The 20,720-nt window shown below is 41.6% G+C and overlaps 1 protein-coding gene across 1 annotated transcript in view; it reads left to right on the top strand.

Annotated features, from left to right (window-relative positions):
* Window positions 1-339: 339 nt before the first annotated feature.
* The window catches only part of znf609b (zinc finger protein 609b), a gene marked incomplete at its 5' end in the record, with an annotated part of 61,803 nt that continues 41,422 nt past the window's right edge, over window positions 340-20,720 (top strand). The window contains one exon of the mRNA XM_079997374.1: window positions 340-1,098. Within this exon, the coding sequence (XP_079853500.1) occupies window positions 340-1,098 (759 nt within the window). The remainder of the gene's footprint in view (window positions 1,099-20,720) is intronic.

The raw sequence follows: 20,720 nt of genomic DNA, 5'->3' as shown, positions 1-20,720 counted from the left end.
TGCTCAAATGTGTATGGCACAGAATGAAACATCTAGCCACTAAGCAGCTAGTCACTGAGAATGCGTTGATAGATGGTGTCGTACTGCATAAGTTAACTTTTTCAGTATCTAGTTAAGTTTGTAAACCACATGACAGAATAGCTATTATGCTGAAAATTGAAAAGAAATTCTGTTGGCCATCCTTTTAACCCTTGTGTTGTGTTTCCTATAGGGCACAATGTGGTTAAATGGGAACGGAACGTGTAGACCGTGAAGATTCTCTTATCCCTGCCCCAGCGCCCGAACCGTCTGAGAGGGTGTCGGACCTCACCGAGGCAAATCTGGGCCGTTGGCACTAAAATGTCCCTAAGTGGTGGCACTGCAGGCGGGAAAGGTGTGGACTCTAATGCGGTGGACACTTACGACAGCGGGGATGAGTGGGATATCGGTGTTGGAAATCTGATTATCGACCTTGACGCTGACTTAGAAAAGGACAAACTTGAGATGTCTGGCACCAAGGACGGCATGGCGGCACCACCCAGTGCAGTGGCGGCATTGCCGGACAACATCAGGTTTGTTAGTCCAGTATCTGGCTCTCAAGGCAAGGAAAGCAAATCCAAATCCAAGCGCAGTAAGAACTCTAAAGACAATAATAGCAAAGCCTCAGCTGGAGATGGGGCCAAAAAGGAAACTGCAGGACGGACTCAAGGGGAGCCTGTAGGAGCGGCAGTGGGGGCAGCAGCTGCTAGCAACAATTCAACACCTGGGAAGAACCTGGAAAAGGGGGGCAAGGCGTCCCGAGGTGTTCTCAGCGGTAAGAAGGAGAAGGAAGGAGCGAACGCAAAAAGTAAGAAGGAGAAGGCTGATGGAGGCCCCGTGGTGGCAATAGTTGCCGCAGAAAAGGACGTTGTGTCCCAAGCCCAAGTGGCTCTGGGGGCCGGTCGCATCGCATCCTTTGAGAACACACAATCAACAGACTTGTCTGGGGCTGATCAAATGGGGAATATTGCACTTGAACCTGTTGGGATTGTACCAGCGTTAACCACAAAAACTGAACCAGAAGAGCTAGAAAATAGTACTAATGAATGCAGAACATTGAAGAAAGTGAAAAATGAAAAGGTAAGTTTCTCTTTTGACATTTTTTTGCCAATTCTTGTTTTGTGTTCTATGTTATGTTGGGTTTGCGTTTGATATTTCGCAAAATTATTATATGTAGATTGTAACGCGATAAAATGTTGTTATGCAATGTTAGTAGCATACCAAAAAAGCATATTATTGTTTGCATGGGCATGAATGAATGGTGCACAATTTAAGAGTTGGCATTTTTATTTCCAGTAATCCACTTAAATTACCAATTTTCAACAATTTTTGACATACTTTGCTTAGCATTAGCTTGGGAACTAGCTGGAAATTAGCACCATATATGACTTCTTCAGCAGACAGAAGACAGAAAGAAAGCCCTTCGATGTGTCAAAAACAGTTATTTTCTTAACAAATTTAGTCGGACTGCTTATAAATATGCTGAATCTGTCTAAAACATATTAGAAACAATATTGTTTTGTGTAGCTTTTTCGAACATTTGTGATTGATCACTTGAAAGAAAGCTTGAATGCATAGTTAAAATTCCTTAAACAAAATTGAGGGATTCGATTATATCTGAAAGGTTTTCTGTTTGTGGTGTTCCACGTTCTGGGGTGCAACAGATCACAAAACTCACGGTTCGGGTTGTATCACGGTTTTGAGTCACGGATTGGATCATTATTCGGATCAGCAACAAAAAAAAAAGGGAGACAAATATAACTTTTCTCTCCATTTTTTCTGTAAAACACTTAAAGCTTGGAACTTTTGGCCATAGTCTTCAATGAAAACAACATTCAAGATGTCCCCAATGTTTAAATTAAATCTTAATTTCTCAGTTGTTAAATTAAAGTGCAATATGAGCCACGCATGATACCATCTTCCTTTTAAACATGGTAGTGAATGAAAACATTTGAGATCTGCCCCCAGTAACTGAATTTAATTCCAGCAAGAAACCTTGTTAAGTTTTGCAATTAATCTGCGGTTCACATGGGAGCCGAACCGTGGGAGGAGGTCCGTGCGGGTCACGGATCAACCACGTACCGTTACACCACTAGTTAACACCATCTGACAGTAGTTATGGATATCTTTCTGTGCACCCCTAGGTTTCTCTGCTGGTAAATCTTGCACTTATTTCATCATCTGTCCGTCGCCGTCTGCATCACCCAGTGAAATAGAGCCCTGTTTTTCTTCTCACTCAGTTTTTTTTTCCATGTTGTCAAGTAATAGTCAGTAATGTCAGTAATGTATGACAGTAGAGAGCGTATTGTGTACAAATTTCTGTCAAACAGGTTTAATTATTGCCGTGTTGCAGTGTAAGCTTAGTAAATGTTACATTGTGGTTTCCCTTTGCAGTTGATTTTTCCCATCCTTTTAAACCTTTTACATCCTTACAATCGCAGCACAAGAGAGTCACAGAAGAACTGCTTAACTATTCACCCACACTTATCTTGTCCACTCGTTGAGTTGATCTATCTTTGTCTCTATTGTGTGCCTGGGAGCAGCCCTTTCAGGCTCTCCCAGTGTAGAAAAGACAGCAGTGCGGGGTGGTGCCTAGGACTGTTTTTGTCTGTCATCGTGTTCCATTCTTAATCCCACAAGCCCCTGCAACGCCTGGTGCAGCAGGGTGGGGGAGGGAGGCAGCCAGCGAATGCAAAACGCTCCTCCGCCGTTTTTCCTGCTGCTCTCAAAGTGGGATGGGGGGGGGGGGGGGGGTGGGCTGCCAAGAAGCCTGTTGGATTCCTTAAAACCAGGACACCCTGATAGGAATGCAAGCTGCAGAGGCTCCCCAGACAGCTTGAATGAGGAAGGAAATCTAAGGACAGAAGGCTTAGCCATCACAATGTATTTAGACTGAAAAGGCTTCCCTGTGAGCACCGCTTGGATTAGTTGACATTGAATAGAGAATGGGGGGGACACGACTGTAATAACAAAGATAGCTATTGATATGAATATTGATAAAATGACACATCAATACTGCCAGACATTTAATCAATTATTATATCAAATATTTACTGGCTGACATTTCCAAAAACAATAAATATTTCAGTATAGTAGAAATGCATTTGGTATAATTACAGGACAAAATACTCTTATGTTTACCTATTTGGCCTTTTTTTATTTCAACATTGCTGCTATTTTTGCTAAACTAATAAGACGTTGCCTGAGAGGACTTAAGGACGTCAAATAAATCCACATCACCAGTGAACTAATTCTATTAAGCTTAAGACTTCAGCTCCTTTTCACTATCTCCTCTTAAACTACGCTATGGGTTAGGAAGGATGTTTCACTTTAATTCACTGTGTTTGAGTGCGAAATGGTGCATCTACATTGTCTCTGCCCAAATTTAAAGCTCCCCAAAGTATTGTCCTCCTTTGTGCCAAATAAATCATCCCTACTTCCTTAATACAAGCCCTAACCTCACAGACTGTGACCAGCTCTCCTCCCTTTATACAAGCAGAGAGGAGTAAGGTATTCATCAGCTGTCCCGGTGTACTGCTAGCCTTGACGAATGGAGCAGCTCTCATGGAAAATTACATTGGCAATGTCACTTCGCACAAGGAAGGAGAGGGGGGGGGGGCTCCACTAGAGAGTGAAAGAGCACGGCCACCACTCAGCACAGTTACTGATGTGCAGCTCAGGGAGTGCACAGGTCTCGTGAGAGCTAGCATGATTTCTTTCACTTGCCTGTGCCCAACTGACTGCTGCTATTGTGTTACAGCTCATTCCTTTTAAGTAGCTGCAGAGCTTTTAAAGGCTCAGGGAAAAGTTGAGAGGGTGACCTTAAACTGAGTAGGTGAGACATTTAAGTTGGTGATATTTTACAAATAAAGAACCACCTGAGAACTTGTCCCTGAGCAACACTGACAGAATATTCAATAGGAAGTTTATTCATGTCGATACATTGAGGAAATTAACTAGAAGATAAAGCTGAACTCTGCCCCTGTCACAGTGTCTTTTGTACCAACTGCAGACTACAATTGGGAGGTCTAATAACTGGTGAATAACTTGTTCTGTGTGATTTCACTCTGCCAAATTGGGATACAAAACACATTTGTGACTTTTTTTCTCAATGTGTCCTTATGTTCAATTCAGTTAAGTGCGACTACACTGTGAAGGTCCCCCTCAGACTGATGCTGTTTTTATAAACATGCAGGATTTACATGCCGTTCTTGTCCCACTCGTGATACATGATTTGCGTGATTTTATAGGCCTACAGAGAATGTGAGACACTATTTACACAATTAGCGTTAAGTACAACCCTTGCAGTCAGATTTTATCCAAATTGAGCTTAACCAAAAGCACAGAGAAAAACTATTTATAATTGTCACCAAAATTGTAGCGTAGGGGGCACACTGAACCAAGTGTTAATGACATTGCTGCCATCAATGTACAGCACAATTAATATGTAATTGCGATGTTTTCTGATCATGGGCCAGCTCGAGTCAGCTGTTATCCAATCATGTTGTCTCAGTTCCTGCACTTGCTTCTGATAGGCCGGACCAGAGGTTTGCATCAGCAGACGGGATGTGAGGGTGGTTGGTCGGGTATCTGGGGACCAGGATGTGGATGGCTTTTTCGGGAAGGAGAAGTTTTAACGCAATTAATTGCAGGCAGGGTACCAAGAGGTTCTGGTGGGTCACGTGGGAATGGGTGAGCAGATTGGACCAGGAGTTCTTGATGTATTGATGTTTATTAAGGATTTTGGAAGATGTTCCTTAAAGCAGGCTGTTGTAGCAATGGAATGTGAATAATACAAAGCTAACAATATTTGTTCATTAAACTTGTCCATTCAGCAAATAACAGAAAAAATGTTTAACAAAATAAGAGTATAAACTCCACACCGAATGAAAATCTAGAATTTACTGAATCAATATTTAGTACATTATCCAATATCCAAGTGACAACACCATTTATTGGTTAAACCTGAACTGGAGCATTGGTTGGGTCAGGGTTTTCTATTTGTCAACCATTTCCCTGACATAAGGTAATGAGAGAAAGGGGGGGGGAGAGAGAGAGAGGTTATTGACGGCTCTTATCAGAGCTTCTCCCCCTCGCTCCCCTGGATCGCAGTCTAATACCGTTTTTACACCAAAATAAGCGTGTATATGCATGTTTTTAAACGCGGGTAAACCCGCTGAAAGTAGATGATTGACTCCCTCCCTTGTGTCACATTCGACGTCAGGAACGCGCAGAAAAAAGGCTCACGTCATATTTCCAGTGTGATTGGGGGACGGGGACAGTAGAAAGCAGCAGGGACTATCTCCATGCCCACACAGCAACCCTCGCTCTAGGAGCAGGCTGCTAAGCCGGCCCCCTCTCCGCATCGGGCCCGGTCCTTCGACAGTGGGTGGGCAGAGGTGCTCCTCTGGCTTGGAGGCGGCTTGGAGCGGTGCTGGAGTGGCCCAGCCGGGGGGGGGTTCTCTGCTCTGTGCGCGCCCAGTCACGGAGCGGTTGGAGTGGTCCCCACGGGGAACGGGTCGATAACTTCGGATTTTGATTTTGCATTCTAAATCGGATATGAAAATTACCGAATGTTATACGGATATTCTGGTCTATTTACATGCCAGAACCCATGTCCAGAGCTTCTGCGAACGTAATAGCATCGCGCCGGAAAACGGGTGAAAAATTAGCGGCTCTGCCCAGGTGTAGGGATGTAACGGTACACCGTTTTAAGGTATACCACTGTATTAAGCAACCACGGTTCTGAACCGTAACCCTTTCCTTGTAAAACAGTGTCCACAGTGAAAATTAGTTCCAAAATTGAAGATGTAAACTTTAATTCACCCCCACTTAGCCAGACCAGATGCGTTCCTCCATCTTACCCAGATCAGTGCCACCATCTTTGTTTACAGTGGCAGCAGCAGAACTGCTTTACGCCAAATTTTTTAGATACCGTGCTTTACGTTTCTTGCGCGCATGGGAGCAAGTGTAAAAAAAACATGGCGGAATGGGGCTTCAGGAAATTGCTCATTAGATGGATTATTACAACATTTGCACATCTGCACAGTAGCAACATAAAGTTTGGTGAATTAAAGTTTATATCCTCCAATTTTCCAAAAAAGTCGCATTTTGATATGTCCTTATTTTGCCTCTGCTGTGAATTTTAGAGCCCCAACGAGCACCTTCCCATGTCGTGTCAGAGGGTTTACCGTGTGTTTTTCTTTTTCATATCAACTATTAATTGAATATACAGAAAACAAGGGAAATGGGAGGTAGTGTACCCTGAAATACTGTATAATGCTGTATTTTGGTAGATACCATACTGTGGATTTCATACCGTTGCACCTCTCCCTGGGGTTCTATCACTGCCGATCGGCGCTGGAGCCGATAAATACCCGCAACTACTGCACTCATTTGTCCGGAGAATGAATGCCAATTGTAACATTCCAATTAAAGACAAAAGCCAGTTACTAAAGACAAAAGCCAGTAGGCGTTAGTGTTTTTTTTGGGGTTTTTTTGTGCAGAGGAAAAGCGGCTTAAGTATGAGGCTGGTGATCCGGTTCAGGCTCTGCTTGGGCAGGTTGACAATCGGCAATAAACTCCATCAGTTGCCGATTGACATTAACGACAGACTATTATTATAATTTTTTTTAAAGCATTGAAACAGTGTAAGTGCAGTTAACATGTTGTGAAACTGATCCCGCAGAGCGGGGGCGGAGAGGGTGAGGGCCGTTCTCTCCCTCTGCGCTCAGAGCTGTTTTGGATTTATTATTGATTATTTGTAATGTTCATTGTGTTAAAGTGTTCTTGCAATGCTTGTGAAAAAAAAATAATAATAATAATAACTACTGTGATGTTTTCCATGTTGTTGTTGTGACTTGGTGTTCTTCTAACCCCCATTGTGAAGTGTATTGTCTAAATCAACTACAACCACAGAAATGGAATTTCTTACACATTGTCTCACGGAATTTATTCATGTTTCCTTTGTTTTTAACTTTTATGGAAAATGAAAAACATAAACCTAACTGGCGCACACGCATCAGGCCCGGTTCTTTGGCACCCGGGAGCAGAGACGCTCCTCCAGTTCGGAGGCGGGCTTGGGGCTAGAGTGGCTTGGAGCCCGACGGGCAGCGTGGTGATCCCCACACACTCAAAACATTTCATGGGGTTGCATGCACGGAAAAAATGTCAATAACTTGACTTATGATTAAACTGATTTTAATTTTGTATTCTGAATCGGATTTGCAATGATTGAGTGATGGACGGATATATTCCTGTCAATTAAGGCAAATTGGAGTGGAGTTGATTTTTTATTTTTTATTTTTTCACTGCACATGCTGGTTCCCGGCTCTTGTGCCGGAGTTGTTTGTTTCCTACTTATATAAAACAAAATATGTAAACACAACTGGGTTAAAGAACTGTCCCGTTCCAAAAAATCCTTTGTGTCCCCGCTGTTCCTTGCCGCATCATCTCCCCGTTGTTTTTCTTTGCAATGGAACTTAATTTAGTAAAACTAGATGTTATGTGTCAATGCTTTACTTGTAAATAATAAATCCTGCACTTCTGTAACAGGGAGACCACATTTATTCCCATTATATTACGTTCTATAACACCCCCCCCCCCTCCAATAGAATCCTAAATTGGCAATCGGCCAAGCCTAGTTCAGGCCCCCAACACTGGTATGTGCATTATAAAAGCCGATCAGACATCGGCACATCAGCTGCACAATTTTGTATTGCTACCTTCTGAAATGCCAGTTGCCCCAAATTATCTCTTGTTTTTTACTAGTTTTTGTCAATAATTGTTGCTAAATGTAACAATGGTGTTGCCATGGTAGCACCACAGCTACTGTCTCAATACTTTGTCAGTGCAGAATGCAACAGCAGTGTGCTGCTTTTAATTGGTCTGAATCCTGAGAGAGTTAATTTACCCTTTGACCTGCTGAGTGGAGTTTCCCCATTTCAAGCTTTGTGTTTCATTACTATGACCTCCCACCCAGCAAACCGGCAAGCCAAACAAATTGATACTCTGGTTCCTGCAGAGTCCAAGAACCAGCTAAGGAGGGGGGGGTGTATGTATGTATGTGTGTGTGTGTGTGTGTGTGTGTGTGTGTGTGTGTGTGTGTGTGTGTGTGTGTGTGTGTGTGTATGTATATATATATATATATATATATATATATATATATATATATATATACATACACACACGCACACTACTCACAAAAAGTTAGGGATATTTGACTTTCGGGTGAAATTTATGGAAAATGTAAAAAGTTCACGCTACAGTGATATTATATCATGAAAGTAGGGTATAAGTAGAAGCATGCAATGGTGATTTCCTCATCTCAAACAATTTATTGAAACTAAAGCAACAACAGTGATGGGTTTACCACAACAAAAAAATGTCAATGTCTCAAAAACTTGTCATGTGCCCTTGAGCATCAATTACAGCTTGACAACGACGTCTCATGCTGTTCACAAGTCGACTTATTGTCTGCTGTGGCCTGGCCCCCCACTCTTCTTGAAGGGCGGCCCTCAGGTCGTTGAGGTTCTGAGGTACAGAGTTACGAGCCTCTACACGGCGACTCAGCTGATCCCATAGGTTTTCTATGGGATTCAGGTCTGGAGAAAGTGAAGGCCACTACATTTGAGGTGCCCCAGTCTCCAGCAGCTGTTCCCTAATGATGCCACCTCCATGAGCTGGAGCATTGTCATCCATGAAGATGAAATGAGGCCTGTGTTGTTCGTGCAGGGGCACAATGACTGGATGAATGATGTTATTCAGGTAGTACGGGCTTGTCACTGTACCATTCACAAAGTGTAGGGCAGTTCTGTATTGACTAGACACACCTGCCCACACTGTAACACCACCACCACCACCAAAGGCTCGTCTGGTGACAACAGTGGCTGATGCATAGCGCTCTCCTTGACGTCTCCAACATCGTTGGCGGCCATCATTTCTGCTCAACGTGAATCGACTTTCATCAGAGAACAGCACTGAGGCCACTGGTCCCTCGTCCAGCATCAATGCTCCCTGGCCCGTGCAAGACGATGATGCCTGCGCCTGGTGGTGTGGTCAGGTACCCTTGCAGGTCGTCTAGCACGCAGACCACGCTGATGTCAACGGTTTTGAATGGTCTGACGTGACACTTGGGTGCCTCTCACCTCCCTTACATGTGCCCGGAGTTGAGTGGCATCATCATCCGGTTCCGCAGGACACTGTTCACAATGAAGCGCTCATCAGTGTGGGATGTGGCCAAAGGACGTCCACTTCTATGCCTTTCTGTCACTCCTCCAGACTCTGTTGCAACCTGCTGATGACACTCTGTGACACTCTAAGCTCAGTGGCCACTTCCCTCTGAGAACATCCTGTTTGAAGCCTCACAATGGCGAGGTACTGTTGATCAGTTGTTAGGTGTCGTCTTGGTCTCATGATGACAAAATGTGAACAGCATGATGAAGAGGACTGTTTAAAAACCAATCCTAATTGAATCAGGAAATGTATTGGTCGATTCATGGATCAAACACCTGTTGTGAATTTTGCCGTTCAGCTCCTTCTTAGAGAACAGCAAGTTGTGCAAAAAGTACTGAAACATTGAACAGTTGGACATGTGCATTCAAAAGTTTAGAGAACGTCAAATTAAGTTCATCTGTAAAGATTGTAATGCAGTTTAGGTTCATCCTGAAATTTCACCCGAAAGACGAATATCCCTAACTTTTTGTGTGTGTGTGTGTGTGTGTGTGTGTGTGTGTGTGTGTGTGTGTGTGTGTGTGTGTGTGGCGAAAAAATCTAAAATGTCTGTCCTTGAAATTGAGATTACCGTATGGGATTAATTTACACCCAATAAAGATAAAATAATTGACTGTGATCTAAACCAAAGCTGTAATTATGTTGTCATGTTGTGCAGGCGTTGTTTGTTTTAAATGAAATTCATGTTCATCTTTTAGATTTTTAACCCCGAAATCCAAAGCATGATAGATTTGGGAAAAATAATTTCAAAGGAGCCTTAACAATGAGACACTTGACTATGAAACTTAACTTAGAGCTTTTCCTTTGCAGATCAAGTGTAAATATTATTCAGTTTTATGGAATGGCCGTTTTCTCTCATTTCCTTCATCTAAAGCCCAGACTTTATGTCCTCTTTGCCAAGTGATGACATGATGTGTACAATAATTTTTAGCAAGTCATTGTGGAGAAAGTCTAAGTATAAAGAAATAATGAAATCAATTAATCTTGTTGTTGGAGACAAGATGTGTATTGCTGCTTCTGTGAGTTTGAAACATTTACCCTCAGGGAGCCCCTCACTACTCCAGACAAAAATAAGACATTTGATACTAATTGTTTTCCACATGTCTGCCATTAGCCTCTGTCCCTGGAAATAATGTGAAATTAGTTTATAGGCCAACCAACAGTGGACCACAAAAATTTGTATTGGCACTGAAATTGACCAATTCATACCAATTCATGAACACCATTGGACAGTTTATCTATTTCTTAAAGTTTAAACTATAGATCAATCACATCAAACATTTTATATTATTGGGGAACTTCAGGATTTAGGCCAGGCCCTATTAATTTTCTGTGATCTAAAATTCCACAACCCTTGGGCCTATTCCACGCCCTCAGCCCAGGGCTCAGCGGACCGAATAAATCAACCTAATTTCCCTACCTCAGCTGACACTATTTGCACAGTTGGCTATAAGATTGCTAGAAGGGGTTTAACGATTTCGATTTCAAATTAAAAACCTTAACGTTGGATACAGTGTGTCACCATTTCAAACTGTTCAGACAATTCTCATCTGCTTTATTATTTTTTACACAAACACACAAATATATACACGCTTATTTAAATTTGCCATCAGTGGGAGTGGGAGGGAAGAGGGACAAAATGCACTTGAGTAAAGGGTAGAGGAAGTTAGTTGGAGTCAGAATATGGAACCAATGAGCGAACTGAACTGGTAACTGCGGATTTCTAGTTGCTAATTCAAAGCAAACCCTCCAGCTAGCAGCACCAACAATTTTGAAAACTGAATTTTGGCTACTAAGTTGAAAATATCAGCTGAAAATTTCCAGTTAGAATAATAATGAGAAAAAATGATTGAATACTGATTTGTAAACCTGGTGTGGCCAATATTTTCAGTTATTGATTTATTCACCGCTTTTTGTTTTTTTCTTTTGGGTGGGTGGACACTTTTCTACCTTGTGCATTTTAAAAGCAGACATGCATAATGATTCAATATCACTGCCCTACCAGGGATATCTTGTGAAGCTCTTTAAAAATGATTGGGTTTGTCTCAAAGTGGCAAATCATGGCACATATTCTTAGTGAATATTCAAAAGGTCTGATCATTTGATCAAAAGATTGGTGGTTTTGGATGTGTGTTTTGTATTGCATGATAGTATAACTGATTGAATAAGTGGCCATCAAATTGAATTATTAGTTCTAGGCACACAGAAACTTATTTAGCCAAGGTTATAGTCTTAATACTGGTGTTGTCAACCCTGCATTTGGTTAGATTTGTCAATCATCTTTGGTTCCATGCTGTTTTGCTCTCTTATTTCTTTGTTTTCCCAAAGCACCTCCATTGAAGCTGTTAACTCCTTTGTTCATGCTCTCTTGTAGCTGACGAGCAGCATTTTGCGAGCACTAATGCTTTGCTATTGAACTCTCTTGCTAATTTCCATACCAATGGTGAATGAGATGCTGAGGTTGTTAAGCTTTATCTTTGTGTATAATGACTTGGACTTGGTCTTTGAGCTTGTTACTAATAATATATTAAGAATTCACTTCCTCTGCCTAAATGTGAACATTTCAAATGCTTTTTTAAGCTCGTAGATATTTCCCCCCCCCCCTCATGTTCGTAGACTAATCCCAACACTTTTCATTCAATAGAAGAAGCATGATTGGGTCCACTAAATTAATCATGTTTTGTCAAATACATGTTTTCGTCTGATGTTTCTGTGTTTATGTTTTTTCAAGTACCCGAGTTGTTTGTCTGTTTCTGTCTCACCCATGGGGATTCTCCTAGTCCTCTTGGAGAAGTAATGATGATTAGTTGTTTATAGATCAAAACATGGTAAAATTGTTCTCCAAAGAGGAGGATTGGTGGCGGTCTTGTATAATAAAAAGCTGTGTATCTGTGTGAACTGTCATCCCACAGGTCACAGCGTTATTTCAAGCGGTTCTTGATGATTAATATAGAGTGGTAATGCAGGTTGAGAATTTGAACTCCACTTGCAGATTAACTCTGTCTTTGCAGTGGCATACAAATACTGTGTTGTATGCCAAGCCTGCTGACAGCACAGGTTATAACAAATAAAAAAGTGGCTCCATTTATATGCGAGTTCTGTGTTGTTTTGTCACGTTTCTTTACCTTAGATACGGGAGAAATACTTAGCATTTGAAACATGTTCGTAACCTCTGCTAAGGTTTAGTATTTAATAGAAATATGAAAAACAAGGAAGACAGGAATAAAGAACCCAATTGACTGCTTGGCTTTTAGTCCTTGTGCACCGGAAATCTGAAATGGCACCAAAGGTTGCTGTGTGGAAATATTTAATGTCTCTTAATATTGAGTCTGGTCTTTCAGGGTCAAATACTATGCCTGTAGTCATCTTGACATTAGAGAATGTCTTCATAGATTTGTTCCCTAGTTTACCTTTGACTTTTGGGAAAAAAAAGAAAATCCATTCTGATTCATGGCCAGCTTCCTTCACCATTTGGTAATTTTTCTATAAATATTATAAAAAAAAAGCTAAGATTTATATTTAAAGTAACCCTGATGGTGGTTCCAATTCCTTTGTTGTTCTGTTGCTGTTGAAACTATTACATTAAGCAAAAGTAAATGTATTAAGCACGCCAAGGTTCTGATAATCATAACAACTAGAGGATTGCAACTCCATCTAAATAGTCTTCTGCTGCCATTCTGCCAAGTACCATTCTCACCAAGGCAGGAAGGAAACGGTTGCCCAAAAAATGATATTCTTAATGAATTGACAAAGCATGATCTGATTTAGCTTCATCAAGTGCTTGTGGATCAATACCGTGGGTTGACTTATTTTTCTATATCAGTATTGATCCAAGTTATTAACTTTCTTGTATATTCTGTTGGGGATTGTGCTTTTTATTCGTTTTGAAATTGATTGATGCTTGAGGGGCTGAAGGTCTAAATAGGATAAATGTTTGTGGGGGGGGGGGGGGGGGGGTTTCCTTCTTTTTTGATGTATGGTGACTGTCATGGTGAATCTGAATCCTTGTCTTTTCTGACTTCTTGGTTGCAATGATACGACCGCAGACCATAAAGCATTATAACGTGCCTTCCAGTATTTGAATCCAGGCATTTTCACCCCAAATCCAGCAATTCTCTTTGTTTAAATATCAAACACATTAAGAGGCTGACCGTTTGACTTTACAAGAAAAGGAATCTGAGATTCCATAAAAAATTTGAAATAAAGGCACCAAACCCTCATTAAGAATTGATGCGATGGTTCACTCCGGGGATGCAAAGAGACATCTTGGGTCAGCCCCGCAAAGGCAATCAGAGATCTGTCAAACAAAGCCCCGTCATGCTTTGTCTTTCCCTCCCCTCTCGCCGTCCTCTCTCTGTAAGCTTTTCAACGGGCTGCGTTGATGTGTGTCTGGATCAGTGCGCCATGAGCAAGGCATGTGTTTCAGAAGGGGGGATGGGACGGCAGAGGAGGCTTGTAAAAGTAATTCAGCTCATGAAAGCCTTATGCAGCAATAGCAGCTGTCTCCCATTGTCAGCCTGTGAATTTCCAGCGGGATTCATTTTGCCCCTTAAAGCGTGAGTAGCAGGAAAAATGGAGAGGGGGGCAAAAAAGCAAGAGAAAAGCTAAATAAAGAGGTGAGGAAAAAGACCGTCGTCGGCATGAGTAGATGTAGCTCTTGATTTTATTTTATTTTTTCTATTTAAAACATGGTGGGTGTGGGGTTTGACCGTCGTCTAATAATAAATCCTAAGTCCATTCGCACTCAGTGTGGAGCTTGAGGGAGGGAAATAAGAGCTCTGCTGTGGAGAAACCAAGAGGGCACATGAGGGGTAAGGAGAGGAAGGGGGGATGGGTGCACTGCCTTATGAATGAATAGTCTTTAACCCCCTTAGACACACACACACACACACACACACACACAGTGAATAGTTTGTCACAGGCTGCTGAAGCTGTATTGGGAGTGAAGAGGCGCTGCCTGAAACTTCCAGGATTCCTGAGTCCTTGGCATGTGGTCTGATTAGCAGAACAAAACCCACACAGTGGGGAGGGGCAGACGGGGCTCGACACCCCCCCCCCCCCCCCCCCCCAGCCGCCTGGAATTTTCTAGCAGTGAAGGAAGAGCTGGCTCAGAGTTAGTACTAAATCTTTGCAGTCGTGAAGAGCTCGCAGTGCTGTGCTGGGGGAGCTCTCTCCATTCTTTCAGGTTTTTTTTGTGTGTGTGTGTGTGTGCGTGTGCGTGTGCGTGCGCGCCTGTTTTCTGGACTGCCCAAAAACATTTGGTTTCTCCTGATTTATTGTTCTTGTGAGGTCATCCTCTTCAACATTCTGTTGAATGTCATCAGCCCAAAAATCAATTTGGATGATAAAATGTTTGTTGGTCAGTTTTTATTTCAGTCAAGGATCCTAATTTATTAAATAGCACAATGACTGGTAGTCAGCATACTAACAAGGCGGTGTTGAAGACTGACTGACTGGATTTTGGCATATTGGTCACCCCCATTCACATTTTCTGTGTTTAGTAAACTGCGGTTTCAAAAATATTTTTATTTTCATTTTGTCAAACATCCAAACATTCCAACGATTTCCATTCTCCTTTTCATGCTAACAGTATCATCCTGTAAGCGATTTTCCATTGCTATTGGGTTCATTAGAGAGAACTAATTTTCAGATTTGTAAGCATTAGAGACAGATATTTGGCATTGTATTAGCATTGTAAAGAAAGATGGACTACACATGGCTGGCTATGAATACAATTTCCCTCTCAACAAAGTTAGCGTATTGAGCAGCACTCAGCACACTGAAGCTTGCCTCAAACTGACTGACTGTTAGGCATGTGCTGATCTGAATTTCCTCTGTGGTTTGAACTTTTTTTTTTTAATACTCTAACAAGGTCTGTGCCAGACAGAGGAATCCTTTAATACAATTAAAACATTACCCAAAACAGTGGCGCCAGCGCCAGGGGCAACCATGTAGGCCAAGCAATAAATTCCTATTTTCCAATACACACTTGTTTCATTTCGACATTTTTCAATACTTGCTGATACATGCTCACTTAGTCTAACAAAGAACTTACTTGTTTTTTGCTCTCACAATATTGATTGCGTTTCCCACGTATGGGATTTATCCTTTTGTTAGGCTGAGGCAGAAAGACCACCAGCTCTAACACTTAGGACTGATAATGCTTCCAATTCAACCATAGAACAGTTGGATTGATGGATTCATGTTTCCACAATATGTGAGATATTTATCCTTTTTATAGGACCATTGTGTCTGAGCCCACACAACTAAAATGCGCTACTTGTCATTTTGCAACCCCCCCCCCCCCCCCTTCCACGACAAACAAGATAACTGACCAACAGGGGAAAAAAATGCCTAATCCATTTTCTTATCTGTCAGATGGTGTTTTGTCAGGAGGGTGGAGGGTCTAGATCCGTGTAGTCTGACTGAAGAGGTTGTCTGGGCTTATCCCCTTGTTACATTTTGCCCAATGTCAAAAGGCTATCTGCCAAGAATAGAGCCGCTCAGCCTGCGCTTCAGAGAGCGGCATCGGAGAAGCAAGTTAGCTCATGTGCATGCTTTTCACTGCTCCCCGTCTCCAAAGAGGCAAGCCGAGAGGTCAGGCTGGAGAGTAAAGCTTTTCGACTGGCTTTTCTTTAATCCAGTGACTACCGTGCCTGTTTTCAACATAATTGAATTTCATCTGGTTAGACACAAATAACTGCCTCTTACATGTGAAAAGAAATAGTGAAGCATATAAATCAACCCCCCCCCCCCTTGAGTTATTTTCATGTATGTGTGTCTGCTTCCAAGCTTGGAAGTACAGATTGGTGATGAAAGGATTTTCTTTGCCATTCTAATCCACACAGACAGCTAGGCCCTTGTGATTATTCCCGCCCCCCTTTCTCCACTCATCTCTTTGAATGCAGGGCCTTTCTAATTCACCCTAAAAAGGGTTTCTAAAGGGGATTATGCTGCTGATGGAAATTAAAGGGAGAACACGTCCGTCCTTTGGGACCAATGTCAGACTTTCACGAGGCTATGGATGCTCACACTGCGCACATTACAGGGATTTCATTTGTAGCAGTTGGAACTGGTGCTCATTTTGCATAAGAATAATTGTCGCTGCCCTCTCCATCGCACTAAATTATTTACAAACCACTAATCTAGGAGGCACGGCAGTGTTGTTGGCTTGACATTGTTCTAAATGCAAATATTTCCCCTTGGTTGAACTGTTATTCCCAAAGCTCTTTGTAAGCCAGGTAGCTATGAACACATCACGATAGCGTCTCTCTCTCGAGTTGCAATGCAGCCTTATTAAGGACCGCTCTGGCACATTTTTGGCACACCTTCCCGTTTTTCCAAATACGTTTGAAAATGGATATCGTTTTTGTCATTGTAGAAGAGCTTAGAAAATTCCAAGAAGTGTTACCGTTAAGACAAACCTTGCGCCATGACCAAATAGGAAGGTATTTTTGACCCGAATACAAAATAAAGCGTAATATTACCTGTGTGTATACATATGTTTCTTTACACCGATCAGTCACAACATTAAAACCGCTGACAGGTAGAGTGAAAAACATTGCTCATCTCTTTCCAATGGCACCTGTGAATGGGGTGGGATATATTAGGCAGCAAGTGAACAGTCAGTTCTTGAAGTTGATGTGGTTAAAGCAGGAAAAATGGGCAAGCGTAAGGATCTGAGCGACTTTGACAAGGGACACATTGTGATGGCTACACGACTGGGTCAGACCATCTCCAAAACGCCAGGTCTTGTGGGGTGTTCCCGGTGTGCAGTGGATAGCATCTACCAACAGTTGTCCAAAGAAGGATGCTCACGTTTTGACTGTAAAAATCTGTCTGACATACTGAAATCTCTTTGGTCATTTCTAGTAAAAATAATTCCCACTATGCGTAATTTGAATTAGTGCTGGGCGATGAAACAATTGTCATTTTTTCCCTCAATGTGGAAGTAAAATGGACTCGATCATTTTGATAAAAATTCCGAAGGTCTGTTAATTTCCGTGTTCGGCAAGTTGCAACAGAAAGCCAATCAGCTTGGATGAGCTAAAGCTGACCTTTCACCCTTAACCAATCACGTTTGTCCATATAGAACTTAGCCCCAACCCCTCCCTCGTGGACGGGTTGCGCTTGTAAACACAGACACGGAGCGGAGAAAGAGGCGCAGCGTCCAGAATTCGGAGAAGCAGGAACGTGATGTGACAGGGACACATACATCCGTAGTCTGGCGTTGTTTTTTTGGGGGGGGATATTTAAGTCCCAACCCAAATAAGACGATAAATATCAATTATGTAAAATATGTCGACGGGACGTCCCAGTGAATACAGACAACACTACAAACTTTCTTTTTTTAGACCTACTTGCCATTTTTATTTTGTTTTTGATTTGATCGAAATTTCATTTTGGTGAAATGTTAATTAAAGCAGCTGTGCTTGTTACTTATTGTTCACGAACAGAAATGATTTAATTAAAAGTCATAATATTTAATTATTTTTAAAACGCGTTAACTGACGGGACGTGTTTTATCTTGAATATTTGATATCTATTTGAAAAATATTATACATCTACATTCCTTTATGATTTCATTCTTTATAAAGCCTGCCTATCAATTGTTTTCAGCTCAAACACAGATAATATTTGACCGGAATCTCTCCCATTGGGACATTGAATTCTTCCTGGACAAGTGGAACGGCATCAATTTTTTATAGCGGAAACTCGGTTTGGCACCGCTAGGGGGATATTAGTGGTGGTTTTAATGTTGTCGCTGATCGGTGTATACTTCAGGGGGACTGATTATGAAAAAATATGTCTACTTCAGAAAACATGTGGTCCAGCAGGTCATTCACATTTGTCTCCCAACCCTATGCCATGTTGCGTCTCAGTAGAATTCAAACTGCCCCCCATCCGAGTAGCTCCACCCACGGCTTGAGCGCCATGGCTAGCAGGTCTGGTGGCGAAGAGCTACACTAAGAGCTAAGCTTGGGAAGTGCGCTTTTGTTGGCTGCGTAGAACAGCACAAATATTTTAAATGAAAGAGGAATTAATACCAACTTCCCGTGACAAAACTTGACGAGGGAAATGTAAGTATTTAAAAAACGTTGGTAACGTTGATCCGCTGCGCGCTGATCACACAAAGTCTGAACCAGCTTTTGAATTAGGCCTTGTAGATCCAATATGAGTGAAGATTCAGCAACTGGATCGCCTTTTCCTCGCCTCAAATTTCTTTAACTGATTTTGGTGTACTGATAAGGTGAAATCAGTGAAAGTTTACGGACTACATCCAACGTAACCCAGAGTAAAGCTTAAACCCCATTGGCTCACAGAACTCGGGCTCCTCCCACTTAAACAGAGCATCAGAAACACGATGGATTTTAGAGTAGGGTTGCCGTGGTTATCATTGTTACATGGTGTTCGGGTGTGTTGCCGATTTTTGTTGCCCACCAAAAATCTCACTGTGCAATACATAATCTGTGTGGAATTTTCAACATTAAAACTCCAAAAACATGATTTGGGGAACTCAGAGACCTATATAACTTGTTGAAAAGGAGCATGACAGGTCCCCTTTAAGACCAAATTCCACTTTCAAGATTTTCCCTCGTACTCCATGTTTCCTGTATGTTGGAATGCAGTAAAGCTTTTGTTTTTTAACTATTTGGAGAGGGAGAGTTGATCTGAGTGTGTGGGAAGAAGCATTCTGTGGCTTTCTGACCTGGGCTTGTGTCCAAAGACTTGGCATAACGCCTCATTATCAAAGGATCACCAAATCCTCACCCTACCCCAATGCTCCCTGAGTCGTTACATTTTATTTATTTAACCTATTTTATGTGTACCTCCCTGGAGCCATTCATGTTGTCTGGTTGTTGGTACGTTTTTAAAGTGGTATATTAATCTTAATTCCTATTAAAGCTGGAATTGACCTTACTAAACCCAAGTGAAACATCAATATGAGAGCCCTATATCTTTGAGACGGGTTGGATTGCTTATTTTGAGTGTGTACAGCTGCATGGAAAGTTTCATATTACTAATACCAGGAAGACACAAAGTTTTCATGCACTGCAAGCTCTGACTACTGCACCTGCACCAAAAATAAAATGTCTGCTCGTAGAAATGTTCTATTAGTGGGGCAACGATGTGTTAGGAGTGTTTACCTGACCTCACTCTCTTTATCTAGTTGTTTTTTTTTAGTATCTGGTATTTAACAAATTAAAATACTACCAGTCGTGTACCATTTTGGAATATTAAGCGAAGGGAAAACAAATACCGAATTTGAAACATTGCATGTTGAAAAATATTGACACAAATCTGCATTTTAACATGGTGTTCATCCTTCTGATTAAGAAGGAAACACTGGCAGCTTAGTTGGAAATGAGCTGTGAACTCCTTACCAGTTGGGTTTTCTGCAAAGACATTAAAGGAGACTTACATATAAATATTATTTGATAATAGCAGCTATTTGTTAAGAGCCTGGTAGCTAGTGTTTACTTGTTTGTTAATAAGTGTCATAAATCTGTCAGATTGAATTCCAACCCCAATATTTTACAATGTTCAGTACTAGAATTCAGTAGTTGTATGCAATTTGGTTCCACAACCACAGAAAAGGTTAAGTCAAGTATATTTATATAGCTCTAAAACACAGTACAACCTCAAGCCCACATTTCACATAGAAAATCAATTGCATCTTCTAGCCTTATCCTCCACCTGGACAAGGAAAAACTCCTCGAAAAAAACACTAAGGGGAATATGGAAAAAACCTTGAGAGGGGCCGTTGTGAAGGGAGAGGTCCCCTTCGATATAGATTGAACATCTTAATCGCTATTGGTTTTAACCAAGTGTTGGTTAGGCGACAGTAGGGTTGCCGCGGTTACCGGTGTTACACGGTGTTCGGTCATACACCGATTACATTACTTGCCCACTGTCATTGAGCATTTTTTAAATAGGAATAAAGTTCATTCCATTCAATTTAGTTCATTCATTAAAATATGTTAAACTAAATTATTTTGTCTGTCATTGTAAGATTTTATGCAAGTAATAACCTGGAGCTGCAACTCCTGTGCAATCACCAGACCAATCACGTTACGTAAGAGCACCGTCCAAATCGTCCATCTGTTTCCTCGCTACAACCACCAAACTGCCTATATGCAATAAATAAATAGAAAAAAAAAAAGTTTTTTGAAGCCATTGAGTGCGTTATTCCAGATAAAACATACCATTTCGCGCAGTAGACTACAACTTTAGTACTGATGTTGAGCGTCATCGACTCAAATGTCAAAGGTGTTACCGGTACCACCGGTGTTGTCATGAGTTTATTAACCGGTGGAAAAATTCCTCACCGTGGCATCCCTAGGCTTTCGCAAAAAATGATTTCCAGGAAAACCCTGCATGGTGTCATGTTTCATTGGTATGGAAATTCTCGTTCAACAAACAGCAGTTGCATGTCACAACCAGAGGAACCACCGACGTGCCAAAGTTAA

The sequence above is a fragment of the Zeus faber genome (genome assembly GCF_960531495.2).
Source record: "Zeus faber genome assembly, chromosome: 3".
Lineage (NCBI taxonomy): Eukaryota > Metazoa > Chordata > Actinopteri > Zeiformes > Zeidae > Zeus > Zeus faber.
This window is presented reverse-complemented; position numbering and strand designations above follow the sequence as displayed.